This window comes from Salvelinus sp. IW2-2015, linkage group LG34, assembly GCF_002910315.2.
Source record: "Salvelinus sp. IW2-2015 linkage group LG34, ASM291031v2, whole genome shotgun sequence".
NCBI lineage: Eukaryota > Metazoa > Chordata > Actinopteri > Salmoniformes > Salmonidae > Salvelinus > Salvelinus sp. IW2-2015.
The window spans coordinates 4,017,436-4,040,624 of NC_036873.1; the positions used below are offsets into that span (position 1 = coordinate 4,017,436).

The 23,189-nt window shown below is 43.4% G+C and overlaps 4 protein-coding genes across 7 annotated transcripts in view; 1 reads left to right on the forward strand and 3 right to left on the reverse strand.

Annotated features, from left to right (window-relative positions):
* The window catches only part of LOC112067939 (zinc finger protein 768-like), a 30,198-nt gene extending 20,344 nt beyond the window's left edge, over positions 1-9,854 (reverse strand). The window contains exons 1-4 of the mRNA XM_024134859.2: positions 8,446-9,854; positions 7,910-8,034; positions 7,541-7,717; positions 3,738-3,884 (exon numbers count right to left, since the gene is read on the reverse strand). Coding sequence (XP_023990627.2) covers positions 3,738-3,884; positions 7,541-7,717; positions 7,910-8,034; positions 8,446-8,704 — 708 coding nt within the window. The 5' untranslated portion in view covers positions 8,705-9,854. The remainder of the gene's footprint in view (positions 1-3,737; positions 3,885-7,540; positions 7,718-7,909; positions 8,035-8,445) is intronic.
* LOC112067942 (uncharacterized) overlaps positions 1-23,189 on the forward strand; it is a 539,689-nt gene that overhangs the window by 253,302 nt on the left and 263,198 nt on the right. The gene's annotated exons all lie outside the window — the stretch shown is intronic.
* Positions 1-23,189, reverse strand: part of LOC111958455 (uncharacterized) — a 320,242-nt gene that overhangs the window by 93,372 nt on the left and 203,681 nt on the right. The window lies entirely within an intron of this gene.
* On the reverse strand, positions 12,571-16,106 carry LOC111958409 (uncharacterized). The gene is made up of 3 exons (XM_023979665.2): positions 15,606-16,106; positions 15,098-15,228; positions 12,571-14,166 (listed from the first exon to the last, which is right to left on the reverse strand). The coding sequence occupies exons 1-3, from the start codon at positions 15,889-15,891 to the stop codon at positions 12,976-12,978; spliced, it is 1,608 nt and encodes a 535-aa protein (XP_023835433.2). The 5' UTR covers positions 15,892-16,106; the 3' UTR covers positions 12,571-12,975.

Consider the following 23,189-nt stretch of genomic DNA (forward strand, 5'->3'; position numbering starts at 1 on the left):
AAGTGTAGCAGGCTGTGAACTCCGCAAACAACGTTTCCACTCCGAGAATGAGAACGGTAAATGACTAATTAATACATGCATTAACATACATATATGTAACCAAATGCTGGGGATTAACGGTACATTAACTACTGGTGACATACACTACATGACCAAAAGTATGTGGACACATGCRTGTCGAAAATCTAATTTCAAAATCATGGGCATTAATATGGAGTTGGTCCCCCTTTGCTGCTAAAACAGCCTCCACTCTTCTAGTAAGGCTTTCCACTAGATGTTGGAACATTGCTGAGGGGACTTCCTTTCATTCAGCCACAAGAGCATTAGTGAGGTCGGGCACTGATGTTAGGTGACTAGGCCTAGCTCGCAGTCTGTGTTCCAATTGATCCCAAAGTTGTTCAATGGGGTTGAGGTCAGGGCTCTGCGCAGGCCAGTCAAGTTCTTCCACAACAATCTTGACAAACCATTTCTGTATGGACCTCGCTTTGTGCATGAGGGCCTTGTCATGCTGAAACAGTAAAGGGCCTTCCTCAAACTGTAGCCACAAAGTTGGAAGCATAGAATCGTCTAGAATGTCACTATGCTGTAGCGTTAAGATTTCCCTTCTCTGGAACTAAGGGACCTAGCCCGAACCATGAAAAACAGCCCCAGACCATTATTCCTCCACCAATCTTTACAGTTGGCACTATGCATTCGGGCAGGTAGCATTCTCCTGGCACCTGCCAAACTCAGATTCGTCTGTCGGACTTGCCAGATGGTGAAGCGTGATTCATCAATTTAGAAAACGCGTTTCCACTGCTCCAGAGTCCAATGGCAGCGAGCTTTATACCACTCTAGCCACTGCTTGGCATTGCGCATGGTGATCTTAGGCTTGTGTGCAGCTGCTCGGCCATGGAAACCCATTTCATGAAGCTCCTGACGAACAGYTCTTGTGCTGATGAACTCGATAGTGAGTGTTTCAACCGAGGACAGATGATTTTTATGAGCTACGCACTTAAGAACTGAGCGGTCCGGTTCTGTGTGGCTTACCACTTCGCGGCTGAGCCGTTGTTGCTCACTTAGTTGACCGTGGCAGCTGTAGCTGGGCAGAAGTTTTACTTACTGGAAAGGTGGCATCCTATGACGGTGCCACGTTTAAAGTCACTGAGCTCTTCAGTAAGGGCAGTCTACTGCCAATGTTTGTTATGGAGACATGCATGCTGTGTGCTCGATTTACAAATCGTCAGCAACGGGGTCTGGCTGAAATAGCCAAATCCACTAATTTTGAAGGAGTGTTCCAATACTTTTGCATTATATATATATATTATATAATATATATATATGTGTGTGATGTGTATATATGTATATGTATGTAATGGGGAATTGATCATCTCAAATGAAAGGGCAAACAATAATCACACAATGAATGTGCAACAAATTGGCAGGAGACACCTGAGCCATTCTGGAGAGAGGACTTTCCCTATATTTGCCACCACACCCCTTCCCCTTCGTCTAGAAACATTTTAAATTACACCAAGACACATGCTTCACACATATTTTACATGCTTTTCACTTGACCGCAGACAACTCAATCAGCTAGGCCTATTGCCACCCGCATCTGCCAAAATTGGCGCTCCTAAAAAGGCCATAGACCTACGAGCTTGTGATCTGGAAACAATCCACAGCTATTTTGTCAAAGAGGAGTAATTATCCTCGATTCCTCTGTTCGGCGAAGTCAAATGCTTTCTGGGAAAGTATTTGAATGAAGATTTATTTATTTCTGTATAGGACCGGGAGTAATTACACTGAAAAAAAATTATAAATGCAAACAAGCTTCAAAGATGTATACTGAGTTACAGTTCATATAAGGAAATCAGGTATATTTGGCCTCAGGATCTCGTCACAGTATCTCTGTTGCGTTCAAACATTGCCAGCCGAGTCAATTCATATAATATTGATAAAATAAATTGTGTCGTTGTCCGTAGCTTATGCCTGCCCATTAAAAATGACCCCACCACATCCATGGGGTTCTCTGTTCACATCAGCAAAACGCGCGCCCCACACGATTGCCATACACGGTGTCTGCCATCTGCCTGGTACATTGAAAACCGGGATCATCCGTGAAGAGTACACTTCTCCAGGGTGCCAGGGGCCATCAAAGGTGGGCATTTTCCCACTGAAGTCAGTCACGATGCCAGACTGCAGTCAGGCCAAGACCCTGTGAGGACGAGAGCATCCAGATGACTTCCCTGAGACTGTTTCTAACAGTTTGTGCAGTAATTCTTTGGTTGTGTAAACCCACAGTTTCATCTGCTGTCCGGGTGGCTGGTCTCAGACAATCCCGCAGGTGAATAAGCCGGATGTGGAGGTCCTGGGCTGGCGCGGTTACACGTGGTCTGCGGTTGTGAGGCCGGTTGGATGTACTGCCAAATTCTCTAAAACGACATTGGAGGTGGCTTATGGTAGAGAAATTAACATAAAATTCTCTGGCAACAGCTCTGGTAGACATTCCTGCAGTCAGCATGCTGTTGGGTTCAGAAAATATGAAATATACTTATGTCACTGAGAGAGAGAGATGAGAATGTATAATGTTTACATTCTGTCCGGATATGTTATTGATAGCCATCAGGGATCCTATGGGAGGAGAAGAGACACAGTCTGGTACAAGTCAACATGACAGCTGTGAGTTGGGGAGGAGTGAGGAATTTGGGGCCGAAGTCAGGTCAGATGAAGTGAGGAAGAACAGATATCACTAAGGTTCTGTCTAGCAACAGAGATGCATTGGCTGTTCAGATGTATAGGAGGAGACTTAGTATAGGAGAAAGGGTTCAATATCAGTGCTTGTGTGAATATGTATTTTGTCTGTATGACCCAATGGGTGAATAGACTTGGTTTAAGCTTAACTAATCGTCCGTGAAATTTTAYAAGGTTMATTTAGAACCTATCAATGCCAATTGCAYGCTCCCTCAAAACATCTGTGGCATTGTGTTGTGTGACAAAACTGCACAKTTTAGAATGGCCTTTTATTGTCCCCAGCACAGTGTGAACCTGTGTGGTGGTCATGCAGTTTAATCAGCTTCTTGATATGCCACACCTGTCAGGTGGATGAATTATATTGGCAAATGAGAAATGCTCACTAACAGGGATGTAAACACATTTTGTGCGTATGGAAMATTTCTGGAATATTTTATTTCAGCTAATGAAACATGGGACCAACACTTTAYATGTTGCATTTATATTTTTGTTCAGTATATATAATTTTGGCTAATATATTTCCATTTTCTTTTCTTATTGGACCCACCACTATGYCATTTCTCTCCTGTTCTATTGGTTTTCATATCGACTTTCTTTTATTGTTCAGACGCCACAATCCTAGCCATATTAGCAATGGTGTTTAGAATGGTGTTTTCCCACGAATTGCATTTCGGCAAATGTTTGCAAATGTTATTTTCTTGGCTGCTTCATTACATGAGTTGCATGTTCTGTCAAGATGCATTACCATAATCTAAATGTGATTTATGTCATTCTGAGCACCGTGGGTGGATATTAATGGGTTATGCACCCACGGCATATGGGTCCGGTAATTTTCTCAAATGAACGGTAAATATAAAATCTTCCTGGTTACAATGTCCAGTGCCACATTTTCCTAACGGAAATCCTAATGTTTGAAATAAATAATTGTTATGAATAATTTTTTAAGAAGCTGTGGATACGGGCCCTGACCTAATACCATTCAGACAGTAGTTCAGTGKGCTCACCTCAGTGAGACTGTGTGTGATCCTGTGCTGCTCAACTGGTTCCTCTGTGGGTTCAGGAGGAGGTGTWGTYTGGTTGTCCTCCATGACYATGGTCCTCTCAGGGTTCCCCAGACCCTCCTCCTTCACCAGCAGCACCTCCTCCTCCTCCTTGAAGAGACAGGTGACACAGATTACACAGACATACACTCCTCAGGTACATACACACAGATAATAAACACAGTGTTTACCCATCCCCACTACATTTGAATCCTACTGTAGTTACATAATGACTTCATAGTTGTTAAACCCATCATGGTGGACATAAATATGTTGTTGTGGGGAAATAGTCCAAAGCCATCAAAAGACAAACCTGACTAAACTATTTTGACGTGTACAGTAGGTGTTTGTTAGTGTGTAGGTCTATTTAGTTAAGTGTATATTGGTTATAAAGCACTGTCAGGTGTATGCAGAATAGGGTGAGATCAGATGTATACTAAAGAGTCTTTAACTTGTCTCCTCCACTTCATCTATACTGATTCAAGTGTATTTAACATGTGACGTCAAAAAGAGATCATAGCTTTCACCTGATCAAGTCTGATCCCGTATTGATGTCACTTGTTTCAATCAGCGTTAAAGAAGGCATTTTATGCTTTGAGACAACTGAGACATGGATTGTGTATGTGTGCCATTCAGAGGGTGAATGTGCCTATGAATAGGATATGGTAGTAGGTGCACCAGTTTGTGTCAAGAACTGCAACACTGCTCAGATTGTCACGCTCCAGTTTMCCATTTGAAACAAAAATTCAGGTACGTACACACAGATAAACACACTTTCAACATTGAGTGTTTATCCATCCCCACTACGTGCGAGGCCTATACTGTAATTACAGAATGACTTCATTGTTGTTAAACCCATCATGGACATAAATGTTGTGGGTAAAGATGTGTGAGTTATGATAAGTCAAGTCATCAGACAAACCTGACTAAACTATTTTGACATGTACAGTAGGTGTTAGTGTAGGTATATTTAGTAAGTGTATATTGGTCGTCAATAGTTAAGTCACAATTGCCCATAAAAATGAATGAAAATTAAACATTTGCTTTTTGGTCTTAATTTGAGGTTAGTATTAAAATCAAATTTTAAAGAGAAATTGTAGAAATAGGTGGTGTTTAGCCATAATTATGACTGACTGTCAACTAGTGATGAACCATATTATTGGTTATGAAGCAGAATAAGGTGAGATCAGATGTATATTAAAGGAAGTCTCAATGAAAGTCATAATGAAAAGTCTCATTTTGTGTTTATTAAACATACAAGCTTTAAATACACCATATGAAAACACATACGTCTCAACTAAAAATCTCCATGAACTTGAACTGGATTCATTTTCTCATTAAAAAAGTGTCTTGGGGGGAAAAAATTAAGCAGTTGAATTTAAGTAATATAATATGCTTTCATGAACATCGTATAGCCTATACAGTACAAACACAATTTGAAACAGACTTTAGGCTTACAGTGCATTCAGAAAGTATTCAGACCTTCACTTTTTCCACATTTTACTGCCTTGTTCTAAAATGGATTAAATAGTTTTTTCTCAATCTACACAATAAATACACCATAATGACAAAGCAAAAACTATATATATTTTTTTATTTAATTTTTTTTGACATTTCTGCAAACTTATATTGAAAAAAAAACTCTGAAATATCACATTTACATAAGTATCCAGACTTTCTCAGTACTTTGTTGACGCACCTTTGGCAGTGATTACAGCCTCGAGTCTTTTKGGGTATGACGGTACAAGCTTGGCACACCTGTATTTGGGGAATTTCTCCCATTTTTCTCTGCAGATTCTCTCAAGCTCTGTCAGGTTGGATGGGGAGCGTCACTGCACAGCTATTTCCTGGTCTCTCAAGAGATGTTTGATCAGATTCAAGTCCGTGCTCTGGCTGGGCCACTCAAGGACATTGAGTCTTGTCCCGAAGCCACTCCTGCGTTGTCTTGGCTGTGTGCTTAAGGTCATCGTACTGTTGGAGGGTGAACCATCGCCCCAGTCCGAGGTCCTGGGCACTCTGGAGCAGTTTTTCATCAAGGATCTCTCTGTACTTTGCTCRGTTCATCTTTCCCTTGATCCTGATCTCTGAAAAACATCCCCACAGAATGATGCTGCCACTACCATTGTTCACCGTTAGGATGGTGACAGGTTTCCCCCCCCCAGACGTGACGCTTGGCATTCAGGCCAAAGAGTTCCATCTTGGTTTCATCAGACAAGAGAATCTTGTTTCTCATGGTCTGAGAGTCTTTAGGTGCCTTTTTGGCAAACTCCAATTGGGCTGTCATGTGCCTTTTACTGAGGAGTGGCTTCCGTCTGGCCACTCTACCATAAATCCCTGACAATACATTTGCAAACAATTCTAAACCTGTTTTCGCTTTGTCATTATGCATTATTGTGTGTAGATTAGTTTTTATTTAATCCATTTTAGAATAAGTAACAAAATGTGGAAAAAGTCAAGGGGTCTGAATACTTTACGAATGCATTGTATGCCTTATATATTGCAATATATACTGAAATCTGTTACTCTTGTTATTCCAAATGCATCTGTGGGTCTTTTTAGCTGATAACAATAAATKMATCTTCATCTTTAATGCAKGGTTTGATATAAACGTCAGAAGCTATTGAATGGAATGGTTACTTTCTATGTTATTGAGTGGAATGTTTTTTCTGCTGGTGTATCCTGAGGTAGCTCCTCTCCGAGAACCTCTTCCTGCAGTGTGTACAGGCGAACGACCTCTCTCCCGTGTGGACCTTCAGGTGCATCTTCAGCTGGTGCTGACGGGAGAACCTCTTATCACACTGGGGGCAGCTGAAGGGTTTCTCCCCTGTGTGGACCCTCTCGTGCCTCTTCAGGTCACCAGCCTGAGCAAAGTGCATTTGACACTGGGTACAGCTGAAAGGTTTCACCCCTGTGTGGACCCTCTGGTGCCTCTTCAGGTTTCCAGCCACAGAAAAGTGCATATGACACTGGGTACAGCTGAAGGGTTTTACCCCTGTGTGGACCCTCTGGTGGATCTCTAGCTTCTGGGGGCAGCTGAATCCTTTGTTACAGAACATGCAGAGGAACCGTTTCTCTTTACTATTGCCTGACGTGGCTCCCCCTCCATGAGCCTGGTCTCTAGCCCTGTCGTTTGACTTCAAAACCTGATCGGAAAGGACATGACTGTGTGAAGCAGAAGGTGCCATCAATGTAGACGCAGGATTGCGATYCCTGAATGCGTGTAAAGGGGAATGGGTGGCAACATTTAGATTTGTCTCCAAGCTTCCCCTGTARTCTAAAAAATCTCTGCCCTGTGAGTGTCCGTCTCCTAGGTGACTATCTGCATTCCATATGGGAGAAGCATCACCCTCCACTTTCACAGTCACTTCATCTACCACTATAACCTCCCCTTTCTTATCTAGGCACCCTTCAGAGTATACACTACTACTGTACCGGTTCCAGTCCCCTCTGGACAGATCAGTCTGTGTCTCTAAACTCAAGGATATGTTGCCAGGGTCCATCTCTGTAGTGTAAGAACAAGACGGATCATCACCACCAGTGTCTAACGCGTCACCATCACCATCTCCACGGGAATGAACTGTCTTCTGGCTCTGGTGAAATGCCGGTAAATACTCTGAGCTGGGAGCAGGACGACAGCCCAGTCTCCCCAGCCCCAGTCTCTCTGGGTCTGATCTGTGGTCAGATCCTGTGTGTAAGAGCCTTTGTGTTACAATTAATATCTCGGTGTCCATCTCTGACTTGAGGACGGCCTTCGGCGTTCCACTGACCTCTGTGATGCTGGGTTGGGTCCAAGCCTGGGGCACGGTGGTGATGGCAAGGTCCTCAGTGGCTACAAGGTGCTTTCCAGCCACTCCAGTCTGGATGTCTCTGCTGTGTCTTGGGTCCTCCTCTCCTACAGACCTCTCCTGCTTGACCCCAGGACTTGCAGCCTCTGCATCTGCAGACTGACATAAGAAGAGGGGAGGTTATTACCAGTACTTGAGTAGAATTGGATAACAATGTCATAGGGAAGTCTCACAAGCTCCCCTATGGCAGATAAATAAGTATGTCCATGTAAGCAAGTGAATAGCTGAGGGGAGTCTTTCTGAAATAAACTGTCAACATTTTATTTTCTGATGTAATACTATTACACTAACCTCTATCACAATAACGTGCTGTGTTGAGGTTCCACTCCCCTGATCAACAGTGATTGGTTGGTCATCTCTCCATGTATTGTGTCCTGCTGGCTTCACAAAGCTCCCATGGCCTTCAGTGAGATGTCCTTCACATGAGAGAGTGATTGGGGGAAAAGACGTTGTTAGGTTAGCTACTGTCAATGCTCAATGGTATATTGTACACTATTGACAGTTTTGACACTGTCTAGAATTGGCAAGGATGTAAGATAACACTTCGCATAACTTCTTGATATACTATTTATAGATTGATTGTTCCATGCATTATATTGTTTTCAATGAGCAAATAATGGGAAACAAAGTAAATCAAGAATAGTTAGAATATATTAGTGTCTTTCTGCAAGTTAGCTAAGTAATCAGAATTATAGCCTAATATCCAAATAATGATCAAGACCAAATTCTGGTTAACCAGCCATATGTGGTTAACGCATCTAAAGTAACACATGCGCAGATGTGAACGGGGAGACCGACCCGCAGCCTCCACCTTCTGCAAAATGTACCTCTTGCCATTCCTCTGTATCGGTCGAGGATCTTGACACTACTGGGGCGACTGGTGAGGACGCGGTCCCGTGCCACCTTCAGKTCCAGTAGCTGTAGTTTCCTCCGCAATGYCCTGTTTTCTTTCTGGCTTTGAGTTATTTCCAAACGAAACACTGCGTAGTCGTCGTCTACGAGTTTACAGACTTCTGCCACGGCTGCATTCGCTAGCACCTCCATAATGGAGGCTATTTGCGTGTGAAAAGCAATACAGCTAGCCATTGTTAGCAGCTAGCTAGTTAACGTCCGCGTTACCTAGATAACATCTATCAACCAAGTCCTGTTTCAAACGCGAATTAAACACTATTTGGGGTAAGTAGGCGATGCTGTGGAGTTCAATGAGGCATATTGAGTTCTAGGGTGTTAATAAACGTCTAAATAACAACAAAAACCGCCAACTTGGAAATTGTTACTGTTCCCTTCCGTTTACGATTCTTCTTCTGTGGTTTTTAAATGGCGGTTGACAACCAACTTTAATGATGCATTTCCGCCACCGACTGGAGTGTGGATCAGGGAAGGTTTAAAGTTTAACCCTACACAATTAAACCCTTCTCCCTAAGGAAACGAAATATAGAATTCAATACAATATCACCTTAAGGTTTTCTTAACAGTTCAATAAAACGTGGCTCCTCAATACCATTATTCCTTAAGAAACTGTCCTTCCATATCGCTGGCACTGAAATAGAATGTGTTCCACTGTCTCCATCTCCCTCTGCCTGTGATTTAACTTCCCAGTTGGATGTTTCCCTACTAATTTCAAAGTGCTGTTGAGCCTGATGAGTCTCAGCCTTGTGATTACGTCTTAGTCCCTTYTCTCTGGACCTGAGCACCTCCCTGCCCCCACCTTTTCCTGGATCTTATACAGGTGTCTTTCCCTTCCTCAACTCATACCATTTTTTTTTACCACTGTTCTTATTAATCCATTGGTCTCTGCTTTACTTAAGAGAAAGGATCTTATTGGTTGGTGTCATAGAACAAAGGAAGTGGTTAAATGAAAAAGGTATGCACAATGTTTAAAAAAAAGATGGTACTGCTTATTACATTACACATAAAATCTCATATGATCAGTATCTTTCAAGCTCAGAGAAGACTTGTTTCGAAAGGAGACTGTGTTAACAAGAATAGAGTAGAAAATGAACGAGGTTACCGGTTTCTACCCCTGCCGTAGGTGTGCGGCATATAGGGACTCCTGTATAAAAGTGAGCGAATTCAGTAGCTCTGCCACTGGTAAACAATACACTATGAAACAGTTCCTCACATGCAGCTCTTCTAACGTCATATACCTTATCTCTTGTCCATGCAATAAGCAATACATGGGCCAAACCAGTAAACAGAACACGTATTATGGAACACAGAAGTGGTGTAAGGAGAAATGACCTTTAAATCCCCAATAGCACATACTTTCTCAAAGGTCGGTCACCCAGTCTCCTCCATGTCCTTCTGTACAGAAGATAAATCGTTCACATAGGGGTGGTAATCTTGAACTGAGTGTTCTCCAGACAGAATCCAGGTGGATGTTCTAAAAACTACACCTATCAGGCATGAATGAAGAATCGTTATTGAAGTGTTTTCTGTAAGTTTTACTGGAGCTTGATACCCCCATCTAGTGTTTTCTTTCAAGCTCCCTACTCTATATTCCATTTTTCTACAACCCTGTGTTATTTACTCTGAGGAAATGTTCACATGGTATTTCTAAAAGCAATAATTTATCATGTTTCTCTGTCTGCTGATGTACACAATGTAGTAGTTCATGCATTCTATTGTATAAGGTACTGATTTAATGTAATTGCACATGTAACAGTTTAACTTTATGGCGTCCCCTCGCCCCGACCTGGGCGCGAACCAGGGACCCTCTGCACACATCAACAACAGTCACCCACGAAGCATCGTTACCCATCGCTCCACAAAGGCCGCGGCCCTTGCAGAGCAAGGGTAACCACTACTTCAAGGTCTCAAAGCAAATGACGTAACCGATTGAAACGCTATTAGCGCGCACCACCGCTAACTAGCTAGCCATTTCATATCCGTTACACACACACCTGATGTCCCAGGTCTAAATCAGTCTCTGATTAGAGGTGATCAATTAAAAAGTGCAGAGGAACTGTCTTCGAGGTCCAGAGTTGAATTTGGGGGCACTAGGCCCTCCATGGAATGAGTTTGACGTCTCTGATTGACACTGATGATGGCTTGATGCGGAAGCGTTTTGTTTTCATCTTTTCACCATGATATTCTAATTTTTTTTTGCATTTATTCCTCTTTTTCGACAGTGTCCGAGTCTACATCTCTTGCAATAATTACCCTCCTAAACCGAAGTTAAAATGACATACACTCCTCAGTTTGTAGAGACCAGTCAGTCTGGACTATCAAGTACAGGGTTACATTCGTTCATGTTAAATATTTCACCCCAGTCATCACAAGACCTGAAGCCTTCATGCCATTTACTGCAAACAGCTTGAGGTCAAGGACTGTTTGTAAAGATCCCATAACACAGATGATAGATAAGCTTGTGTGCTCTGGGATTTTGCATAACAGAAACAGTTGAGGGACTTGACTTGAGCATGTTTTGGTCATTATTGCATTGATGAACACAGTGATATAGTGACGTACATCAGTTTAAATACATCCAACTTTGTGTGTAACCAGGATTCCATCCAACCTTTTTATGTGAGAAAAGTACATTGGATAATAAATGTCAAAACAGGCCTGATGGAAACAGCAAATCTGGCGGTAAACTCYCCAAATGTCGACATAACAAAATAGGCTAGACAAGGAGGGACCTTTTTGTGTCGTTAAAATGTATTCTGCGACAAATGGCGGTGGAACCCCAAATATTGATATAATAACCATCATATCGAAGTGAACTTGGAGAACACGAAAAACACTATGTTGTCTGGTATTCTCACTACGGCTCGAGAAAGCATGCRGTTTATCGGCTAGAGATGAAATAAGTTATGATGAACTTCACAGTACGGTGAAAGTGAAGTGGTTAGAGCGTTGGGCCAGTAACCGAAAGGTTGCGGGATCGAATCCCCGAGCTGACAAGGTAAAAATATGTCGCTCTGCCACTGAACAAGGCAGTTAACCCACTGTTGTAAATAAGAATTTCTTAACTGACTTGCCTAAAGGTTCAATTTTTAAAAATGCACGGTGAGCTTGATGCTACTTTCAATTAAATATCAAAGGTCTTATTCTAGTGAAATGATGATTGACAATTGGCTGCCGTTTGAAAAATAAAAAGAATCTCACATCAATAATAATCCTACCTGCACTGTATCTGCCAGCAGTTGGCTGGAGCTCATGTGCCAAGACCACAGTGTGGACATTCGCAATAACCCAGCATTTTGTTGTGATAAAACCATCAGTAGAGTTGAACAATAGAAAATAGATAGAATAGAAACCCATTTAATTTAAGACAAAATTAAGGCCTGGGCCCGTATCCACAAAGCGGCTCAGAGTAAAAGTGCTGATCGAGGACCAGGTCCCCACCTGTCAAATAAATAAACACATAGTGTTATTATTATGATCTAAAAGGCAAAACTGATCCTAGAACAGCACTCCTATTCTGAGAGACTTTGTGGATACGGGCCCTGACCTAATACCATTCAGACAGTAGTTCACAGTGGGCTCACCTCAGTGAGACTGTGTGTGTTCCTGTGCTGCTCAGCTGGTTCCTCTGTGGGTTCAGGAGGTGTAGTCTGTTTGTCCTCCATGACCATGGTTCCCCTCAGGGTTCCCCAGACCCTCCTCATTCACCAGCAGCACCTCTGGACCCTCCTCCTGGAAGAGACATGTGATACAGACATACACTCCCTCAGGTAGGTAGGCACAGATAATAAACACACTTTCAACACGGAGTGTTTACCCATCCCCACTACATGAGTCCAATACTGTAGTTATAGAATGACTTCATTGTTGTTAAACCCATTATGGTGGACATAAATATGATTTATCATCAGATAAACCTGACTTAACTATTTTGAGTGTACAGTAGGTGTTTGTTAGTGTGTAGGTATATTTAGTAAGTTGGTTATAAAGAGTGAGATCAGATGTGATGTATTCTAAAGAGACTCTCAATGAAAGACTTGGAATGAAAAGTCCCATTTTGTGTTTATTAAACAAAGAAGTTTTAAACACACCATATGAAAACCACACATACACATGTCTCAACTACAAATCTGCATGAAGTTGATGAATATAATTTTWATTTTCTCATTAAAAGTGTTTTGGGAAAATGTGTGAACATCATATAGCCTACACAGTACAACMACAATATGTTACAGACTTTTGTAGGCTTATTTATGCCTTATATGTCATACAMTGACTGGATGCAATATTCTACCCAGGAATATTCAACACTGAAATMTGTTACTCTCTTTATTCCAAATGTATCTGTGGATCTTTTCTGCTGACAACAATGAACATTCATCYYAGTCTTTAATGCAGRGTTGGATCTAAACGTCAGAAGCTATCGAGTGGAATGGTTACTTTCTATGTTATAGAGTTGAATGGTGTTTTTGCTGGTGCATCCTGAGGTAGGTCCTCTCTGAGAACCTCTTCCCRCAGTGTGTACAGGCGAACGGCTTCTCTCCCGTGTGGACCTTCAAGTGCATCTTCAGCTGGTCCTGACGGGAGAACCTCTTCTCACACTGGGGGCAGCTGTAGGGTTTCTCCCCTGTGTGGACCCTCTCGTGCCTCTTCAGGTCACCAGCCTGGGTGAAGCGCATGTGACACTGGGTACATTTGAAGGGTTTTACCCCTGTGTGGAACCGCTGGTGCCTCTTCAGGTTGCCAGCATGGGCAAAGCGCATATGACACTGGGTACAGCTGAAGGGTTTCACTCCTGTGTGGACCCTCTGGTGGATCTCCACCTTCTGTGGGCAGCTGAAGCCTTTGTTACAGAACATGCAAAAGAACTGCTTCTCTTTACCGCCTGTTGTTGCTCCCTCTCCCCACGCCTTGGCCGTTTGGTTGTTTGAGTTCAATACCTGATCGAAAAGGATGCAGCCTTGTGAATCTGAAGGCCCCATCGACATGGACACTGGGTGTAAAGGGGAGTGGGTCGAGACATTTAGATTTGTCTCTAAGCTTTCCCTGTAGTCTAARAAGTCACTGGTGCTGCCCTGCGAGTGTCCTTCTCCGAAGTGAGTCTCGTCTGCATTCCATGTCACAGGAACGTCGCCCTCCACTTTCACAGTCATCTCATCTACGACSAGACCCTCCCCTTTCTTATCTAGGCACCGTTCAGAGTATACACTACTACTGTACTGGTTCCAGTTCCCTCTCATTTGATTAGTCTGTGTATCTAAGCCCACAGGCATGTCACCAGGTATCATCTCTGTTGTGTATGAACAGGACGGATCATTGCCAGTCTGTAACGTGTCACCTGAGTCCTGATGGGACAGAACCGTCCTCGGGTTACCGTAATGGAAATATTCTGAGTGGGGAGCAGGACAGTCCAGCCCCGTTAAAGTCTTGGTATTGGTCTCTGACTTGAGGACGGCGTTTGGCGTTCCACTGACCTCCGTGATGCTGCGTCGGGTCATGGGTAGCACTGTGGCAGTGGTGAGGTCCTCCGTGGCTATAGGGGGAGCTCCAGTCTGGATGTTACTGCTGTGCCATGGTTCCTCCTCTCCTTCAGTCTTCTCCTGCTTGACCCCAGGACCTGCAGCCTCTACATCTGCAGACTGACACAAGAAGAGTGGAGGTTATTAACGATACATGAGTAGATTTGGATAACAATGTCGTAGGGAAGTCTATTTTTTTTACCAAGTTTGTATACGTTTTGTCTTTTTGGGGGGGTACAATATTAATTTCAATTTACACAGTTCATACAACATGTATCCGTAGGCTGCCAAAGAAAAACATACAGAGAAATGATCATATTGATCACASAGAATTGTGTAATAATAAAATTGGTGTAAAGAAGAGAGAAACATAAAGAGGTGGTCCTACACCACCAACTCCCCATCCCATTTAGACATATTCACAGGTCCAAAAAGGTCAACATGCACTGTCAACTGTGGGACCTTATATAGACAGGTGTGTGTCTTCCAGATCATGTCCAATCAATTGAATATACCACAGGTGGACTCCAATCAAGTTGTAGAAACATCTTAAGGATGATCAATGGAAACAGGATGCACCTGATCTCAATTTTGAGTGTCATTGCAAAGGGTCTGAATACTTATGTAAATAAGGTATTTATGTTAAAAAATATATATATATAAAGTGGTAGATCAGCTTTAATGTTGCAGATAGATTGTGGCTTCCATTAATGTAATTGTCTGCATCATTTCCAATTTTGGGGTAAATATATATATATTATTAATTTTATTTTTAAAATATGTTTTCCGTTATTTTTTTGCGGCAGCACTGCCTGACAGCAGTAATAATCTCTTATTGATTGAGAGATTCAAGGAGCTATCATCGTCAAGTAACATAGTAGATGCAACGCATTCAATATTTACATTCATGCACTTCGAAATAAACTTTGTCCTAGAAGCATTTAACTACAGGGCACTCCCACATCAAATGAAGGATGAGGTGAGCCTTTCTGAAATAAACAGGCCACATTTGAAGTAACTGTAATGTTTTATGTAACACTATTACACTAACCTCTATCACGATAACGTGCTGGGTTGAGGTTCCACTCCCCTCATCAACAGTGATTGGTTGGTCTTCTCTCCATGTATTGTGTCCCGCTGGCTTCACAAAGCTCCTGTGGCCTCCAGTGAGATGTCCTTCACCTGAGCGAGTGATTGGGGCGAAAGAGGTGGTTAGGTACTATATCAACACTATATTGTACACCATTGACACGGTCTAGAATTGGCAAGGGTGTAAGGTAACACTTCTCATCACTTCATACAATTTATTGATTGACTGAATTATGTTCTATGCATCAAATTGTTTTCATTGAGATAATAATAGGAAATGCAGTAAATTAAGAATCTGGTTAAAATAGGATATGTCTTTGTGCAAGATAGTATGCAATAATTGCCCTGATTACTAAGCTATCGAAAAACTGTCCAAGGCTTAATTCTGGGTAATACATCTGAACACATGTGCAGAACGGTTGACAGGCACTGAGCTATGCCGCGCAGCCTCGGCCTTCTGCAAAATGTACCTCTTGTCATTCCTCTGTATCTGTCGAGAATCTTGACACTACCGGGACTGGCGAGGACGCGCTCTCGCAATGTCCTCTCTGCGCGCTCCCGTGACACCTTCAGTTCCAGTAGCTGTAGTTTCCTCCGCAATGCCCTGTTTTCTTTYTGGCTTTGAGTTATTTCTATACGAAACACTGCATAGTCGTCGTCTACGACTTTACAGATCTCTGCTACAGCTGCATTCGCTAGCACCTCCATGATGGAGGCTATTTGAGTGTGAAAAACCATACTGTTCACGTTAGCCATTTTTAGCTAGTTAGCAGCCAGCTAGCCAGCTATTAACCAAGTCCTGTCTCCAACGTGATTTAAACACTACCTTAGGTAAGTATGTGATGCTGTGCAAGTAAATTAGTCATATTTTAAGTTCCAGGGTGTTAATAAACGTCTAAATAACAACAATAAAAACGCTAACGGGAAATCGTTCTTGGTCACTGTTCACTTCCGTTTACACTGAAGAGAAAGGATCTCATTTGTTGGCGTCATACAAAGGGTTTGGTTAAATGGAAAAGTAATGCGCGTTGTTGTTTGAAACACGGTAATGCTTATTACATTATATTACACATAACATATCCTATGATCATTCTCTCAAGCTGAGAGCAGACTTGTTTAGAAAGAACAGTAGCCGTGTCCGAATACCCGTAGTAGTATGCGAACAAAAATACGTTTTATAAGTATGTGAAATTTCGAAAATATGCCGCCTTCATATTCTAGTCGGAACTAGAAACTCCGAAATTTCCGATCTGTAGATTCGTTGAACGCCTATAAATACAACCAGTTAGCAAGTCGGAAATCCCGAGATTTCTAGTTCCGACTAAAAAGTGAACGCAGCATTGGTACACTGAAAGTTACAACTAATATGCGTGATTGTGTTGACTCCCGCCATTCGTTCATTTTGGTACAGGCTCATTTTATCTGCTCTTGTCAAACACGTGAGTCAAAAAGATGAGTTTATTATACTAGATCAAACGCTGAAATTAGTATGCAGTTTAAGTATGTAATACTAGTATGGGTATTCGTACAAGGCCACTGTGTTAGYATTAATAGAGTAGAGAAGAATAGAATGACTGACTTCATTCCATTTACACTGAACAAAAAATATAAACGCAACATGTAAAGTGTTGGTCCCATGTTTCATGAGCTGAAATAAAAGATCCCAGAAATGTTTCATATGCACAAATAAAAGATCCACTCACATCCATGTTAGTGAGCATGTTGCCTTTTCCAAGATAATCCATCCACCTGACAGGTGTGGCATATCAAGAAGCGATTAAACAGCATGATCAACCATGTGCTGGGGACAATAAAAGACCAATCTAAAATGTGCAGTTTGGTCACACAACACAATGCCACAGATGTCTCGAGTTTTGAAGGAGCATACAATTGGCATGCTGCCTGCAGGAAGGTCCACCAGAGCTGTTGCCAGAGAATTTAATGTTAATTTCTCTACCAYAAGGTTCCTCCAACTGAGTTTTAGAGAATTTGGCAGTATGTCCAACCGGCCTCACAACCGCAGACCATGTGTAACCACGCCAGCCCATGTGTAACCACGTCATCCCAGGACCTCCACATCTGGCTTCTTCACCTGTGGGATCGTCTGAGACCAGCAACCCGGACAGCTGATGAAACTGAGGAGTATTTATATCGGTAATAACGCCCTTTTGTGGGGAAAAAATCATTCTGATTGGGTGGGCCTATGCCCTCCCAGGCCCACCCATGGCTGTGCCCCTGTCCAGTCATGTGAAATCCATAGATTAGGGCCTAATTCATTTATTTAAATTGACTGACTGACTTATATGAACTGTAACTCAGTAAAATCTATGAAATTGTTGCTTGTTGCGCTTATATTTTTGTTCAGTATAGTTGAGGTAATATGTACATGTAGGTAGGGGTAAAAGTGACTAGGCAATCAGGAYAGATAATAAACGGAGTAGCAGCAATGTGTGTGAGCATATAGAGTGTTTGTGTAAGTATGTGTGTGGGTAGCATCCAGCGAGTGTGCATAGTCAGTGTAAGARTTGGTGCAATAAAGGGTCAATGCAATAGTCTGGGTAGCCATTTGATTAGCTATTTAGCAGTCTTATGATTTGGGGCTGGGGTTGATTTACCGCTGGTTGTGCGATAGCAGAGTGAACAGTCTGTGGCTGGGGTCTTTGACAATTTTCCGGCGCTTCCTCTGACACCGCCTGGTATAGAGGTCCTGGATGGCAGGGAGGTCRGCACCAGTGATGTACTGGGCCATCTACACCACCCTCTGTAGTGCCTTGCGATCRAGGGCGGTGCAGTTGCCATACCAAGCGTTGATTCAGCCAGTCAAAATGCTCTCAATGGTGCAGCTGTATAACTTTTTGAGGATCTGAAGGGCCATGCCAAATCTTTTTAACCTCCTAAGGGGGTAGAGGCGCTGTCGCACCTTCTTCATGACTGTGCTAGTGTGAGAAGACCATGTTAAGTCCTTGGTGATGTGGACACAGAGGAACTTGAAGCTCTCGACATGTTCCACTAAAGCCCTGTGGATGAGGTATGCTCGACCCTCCTTCTCCTGTAGTCCATGATCAGCTCCTTTGTCTTGCTGATGTTGAGGGAGAGGTTGTTGTCCTGGCACCACACTGCCAGGTCTCTGACCTCCTCCCTGTAGGCTGTCTCATTGTCGTCGRTGATCAAGCCTTCCACCGTCATGTCGTCAGCAAACTTGATGATGGCATTGGAGTCGTGCTTGGCCACAGTCGTGGGTAAACAGGGAGTACAGGAGGGGACTAAGCACACACCCCTTGGCGGCCCTGTGTTGAGGGTCAGCGTAGCAGATGTTACCTACCCTTACCACCTGGGTGCGGCCCGTCAAAGTCCAGGATCCAATTGCACAGGGAGGTGTTCAGTCCCAGCAACACTGGATATCAGCAGTTCCTCATCAACTGCAGYCCATTAACACAAATTATAAAGAAGAGCATATAATATAATCAAATCAAAGTTTTCTGGTGGCGTACACAGTTTATTTGATGTTAGTTACTAGCTAAATGCTTGTTACCAGCTCCTAAATGTGCAGTACAATGTCAAACAATTAATGAAAAATTCAAATTAAGAAATAACAGAACGAATCAATCCAAATAACACTATCAATACTCCAAATAGCAATCTGTGCGTATATACACAGGATGAATGATATGTACAGCAGTAGATATATTAGAGTGAGCTATGTCGAGAATACAGTATATAAATATAGTGTGTATAAACAGTATATATATATTTTTTTAAAGGGAAGTGTCCAATGTCTCTGCATGGGACAGCAGTGTTTAATGTGTTTGTGAGTATGGGTGTATGCATGTGTGTGAGTGTATATATGAGTGCAGAGTCTGCGTGTGTGTGAGAGAGCTTGTGTGTGTATTTTGTGTGAGTGAGCAGGAGTATGTGTGCAAAAAAAGTTTCTAAGGTGCAGGACAGGCAGACAGCCTGACAGTGATGGCTGTTCAACAGCCTGATGGTCGGATGTTAGAAGCCGTCCCGGAGCCTGTTGGTTCCGGCTCTGATGCTCCTGTACCGTCTGCCAGACGGTAGTAGAGTGAACGGTCCGTGGCTTGGTTGGCTGAGGTCCCTAATGATATTCTTGGCCTTCCATCGACACAGAGTGGTGTAAATGACCTGGAGGGCCGGCAGCGTGCCCCCGATGGTGCTTTTGGCTGACCACACCACTCGCTGAAGAGCCTTGAGGGTGGTGCAGTTACTGTACCAGGCGGTGATGCAGCCCGAAAGAAAGCGCTTAATGATGCATCTGTAGAAGTTTGTGAGGGTCGTATGGTCAATGCCGAACTTCTTCACCATGGTGCTGATGTGATGTGACCATATCAGGTCCTCGGTGATGTGCACACAGAGGAACTTGAACCTTTTGACCCTCCACACTGTGGCCCAGTCTATGTGGATGGGGGCGTGCTCTCCCTTCTGTCTCCTGTACTCCACAATCAGCTCCTTGGTTTTGTTGACTTTGAGAGAGGTTATTGTCCTGGCACCACTCCGCCAGGGCTCCAACCTTCTCACTGTAAGCTGTCTCGTCATTGTTGGTAATCAGGCCTACCACTGTCATGTCGTCAGCAAACTTGATGATTGTGTTGGAGTCGTGGGTGAACAGGGAGTACAGGAAGGGGCTGAGCACACACCCCTGGGGGGCCCCCGCGTTAAAGGTCAGCATGGCAAAGGTGTTGTTGCCTACCTTCACCAACTGGGGTCAGCCTTTTAGGAAGTCCAGGACCCAGTTGCACAAGGATGAGTTCCAAGGTAACAAGCTTTGAGGGCACTATGGTGTTGAAAGCTGAGCTATAGTCGATAATCCTCTTGTTCAGGTGGGAGAGGATGTTTTTTTCTAGTGCGATGGCAATTGCGTCGTCTGTGGATCTGTTGGGGTGGTAAGATGGAGGTGATGTGGCCCTTGACTAGCCTCTCTAAGCACTTCATGGTGACAGGAGTGAGTGCTATGGGGCGATATTGACATTTCGTTCAGTTACCTTAGATTGCTTGGGTACAGGAACAATGGTGGACATCTTGAAGCATGTGGGGATGGCAGACTAGGATAGAGAGATTGAATATGTCCGTAAAAACTCCAGCCAGCTGGTCTGCGCATGCTCCGAGCACGCCTTGGGATGCCGTCCAGGCTGACAGCCATTTAAGAGTTAACAGTCCCTGCCACATGCGTCTTTGTGTCTGAGCCGTTGAATTGCAACTCCACTTTGTCCCTGTACTGACTTTTTGCTTCTTTGATTGCCTTACGGAGTTTGTAGCTGGTCTGTTTGTACTCATCCATGTTCCGAGTCACCTTACCGTGGTTGAATGCGGTGGTTCGCGGTTCCAAAGTTTTTAGTTTTTATACTTTCTTTTTATTGTAGGAACACAAAGAAAGTACAAAGAAAGTAAAATAAAAGAACAAAAAAAGATCTGGCAGTTACAATGCACTTCATACCTTTATCATCATATTAGTTACATTGACATCTTTGAATTAGACCTTTTCCAAGTACGAAACCCATTTTCCCCAGTATTCTTGACCTCTCTCCTGTTGAGTGTTTGTATATCTAGTTCTTGGTCTCTTACTGTTCCAGATAAACCTTGATATCCGTTTATCCCTAAACTGTTAGGCGGAGTTCTATGGCAGTGATTGGAAACAATACAGTAACCTTGGCAGGATGTTCATTTTGATTGTTTCAATTCTACTACTAAGATCTAAGGGAAGTGAATTCCACCTGTCTAGGTCATCATATATTTTCTGTTGATGTGATCGTAATTCATGCAATACAGTTTGGGTGTACTTTTGGTACAGCTCTTCTGTGGGGTATAATTATATACTAAGGCTTGGTCGTTGTGTACGTTAAGCACATACCTGAATATGTTCCAAATGTTTGTAAAACATCCATCAATCTAGGTACACTTGAGCCTGGGTCTTTAAGGAATAACAGAACGTCATCAGCATACATGCATATCTTATGTTCACTGCCTCTTATGTTATTCCCTCTAAGGTTGGGTTCTGTCTATTGCCTGTGCTAATGGTTCGAGGTACAAGGAGAAGAGCGTGGGTGAAAGATTACAGCCTTGTCTTGCCCCTCGCTCTAATTTTACCGTTCGTGACAAATGTCATTTATCTTTATTCTAGCGGTCGGACATGAATACATTGTTTTGACACTGTATCACTTCTTTGTTGAAACAAATCTTTCATAACTTGGAATAGGTAATCCATCCCATGAATCAAATGCTTTTTCTGCATCTAGACTGATTAATATTGCACTTGTCTCATTCTGAGTAATGTGGTCCATGACATGTAGTGTTCTCCTTATATTGTCCTGTGTCTGCGTATTTTGTATGAAACCAGTTTGATCTCGTCAATCAATTCTGGGATTATGTTCTCCATTCTTTTGGCTATTATTGATGCTATACACTGCTCAAAAAAATAAAGGGAACACTTAAACAACACAATGTAACTCCAAGTCAATCACACTTCTGTGAAATCAAACTGTCCACTTAGGAAGCAACACTGATTGACAATAAATTTCACATGCTGTTGTGCAAATGGAATAGACAACAGGTGGAAATATAGGCAATTAGCAAGACACTCAATAAGGAGTGGTTCTGCAGGTGGTGACCACAGACCACTTCTCATTTCCTATCTTCCTGGCTGATGTTTTGGTCACTTTTGAATGCTGGCGGTGCTTTCACTTCTAGTGGTAGCATGAACGGAGTCGAGGCAACAACCAGCAGCAGGACGCTACCTCCGCTTTGTGCAAGGAGGAGCACTGCCAAGCCCTGCAAAAGACTCCAGCAGCCACAAATGTCATGTGTCTGCTCAAACGGTCAAAAACAGACTCCATGAGGGTGGTATGAGGCCCGACGTCCACAGGTGGGGTTGGCTTACAGCACCGTGCACAGGTGGGGTTGTGCTACAACACCGTGCAGGACGTTTGGCATTTGCCAGAGAACACCAAGATTGCAATTCGCCACTGCGCCCTGTGCTCTTCACAGATGTAAGCAGGTTCACACTGAGCACATGAGCACATGTGACAGACGGACAGAGTCTGGAGACGCGTGGAGAACGTTCTGCTGCCTGCAACATGCTCCAGCACGACCGTTTGGCGGTGGGTCAGTCTGGTGTGGGGTGGCATTTCTTTGGGGGCGCACAGCCCTCCATGTGCTCGCAGAGGTAGCCTGACTGCCATTAGGTACCGAGATGAGATCCTCAGACCCCTTGTGAGACCATATGCTGGTGCGGTTGCCCTGGGTTTCTCCTAATGCAAGACATGCTAGACCTCATGTGGCTGGAGTGTGTCAGCAGTTCCTGCAAGAGGAAGGCATTGATGCTATGGACTGCCCGCCCGTTCCCCAGACCTGAATCAATTGAGCACATCTGGGACATCATGTCTCGCTCCATCCACCAACGCCACGTTGCACCACAGACTGTGATTGACTTGGAGTTACATTGTGTTGTTCAAGTGTCCCTTTATTTTTTGAGCACGTGTATATGTATAACGTGACGCTACTTAGTGTGTTCATAAAGAACACATGCTTTTGGCTACTCACCCTTGTTCAGCATTGGGGAAATGGAGATATTTTACCTATTGCAATGTCAACCGTAACAACCCAAAGTCTTAACAGCTCGCGGTAACTATTAATTCTGTTAAATCCGATTCAGTGTCTTACATCTTCCCGTTAGAAATGCCTGAGTCTCTCTCGGATGTGAACGTCCTCTCGCCGAGATGGTTCCTCTTTCCATGACCGGCTTGTCGACAACGATCCATGGGAGAGCCTGCTCGAGTTTTTCCGCTGGTGATGTCGCCTTTCTCCTGGCGGTACTCCACTGGAAGCTCCTTGACTTCAGGTCCTCAGCCGTCTCGTCTGCATGCTCGTATGTAACCGGCATTTTCCAGAAATACCGCATTTTCCCGGGTATGGTGTTTGGAAGCGAATACCCTTCTCTTTAAGTGCTTTCTAATGGGGTGCATTCTTCCTTTTCAGTATCTCTCCCGCGTAGTCATGATCAAGAACACTCGTTGGCCTTGGAATTAACAGCTTTTCCCAGC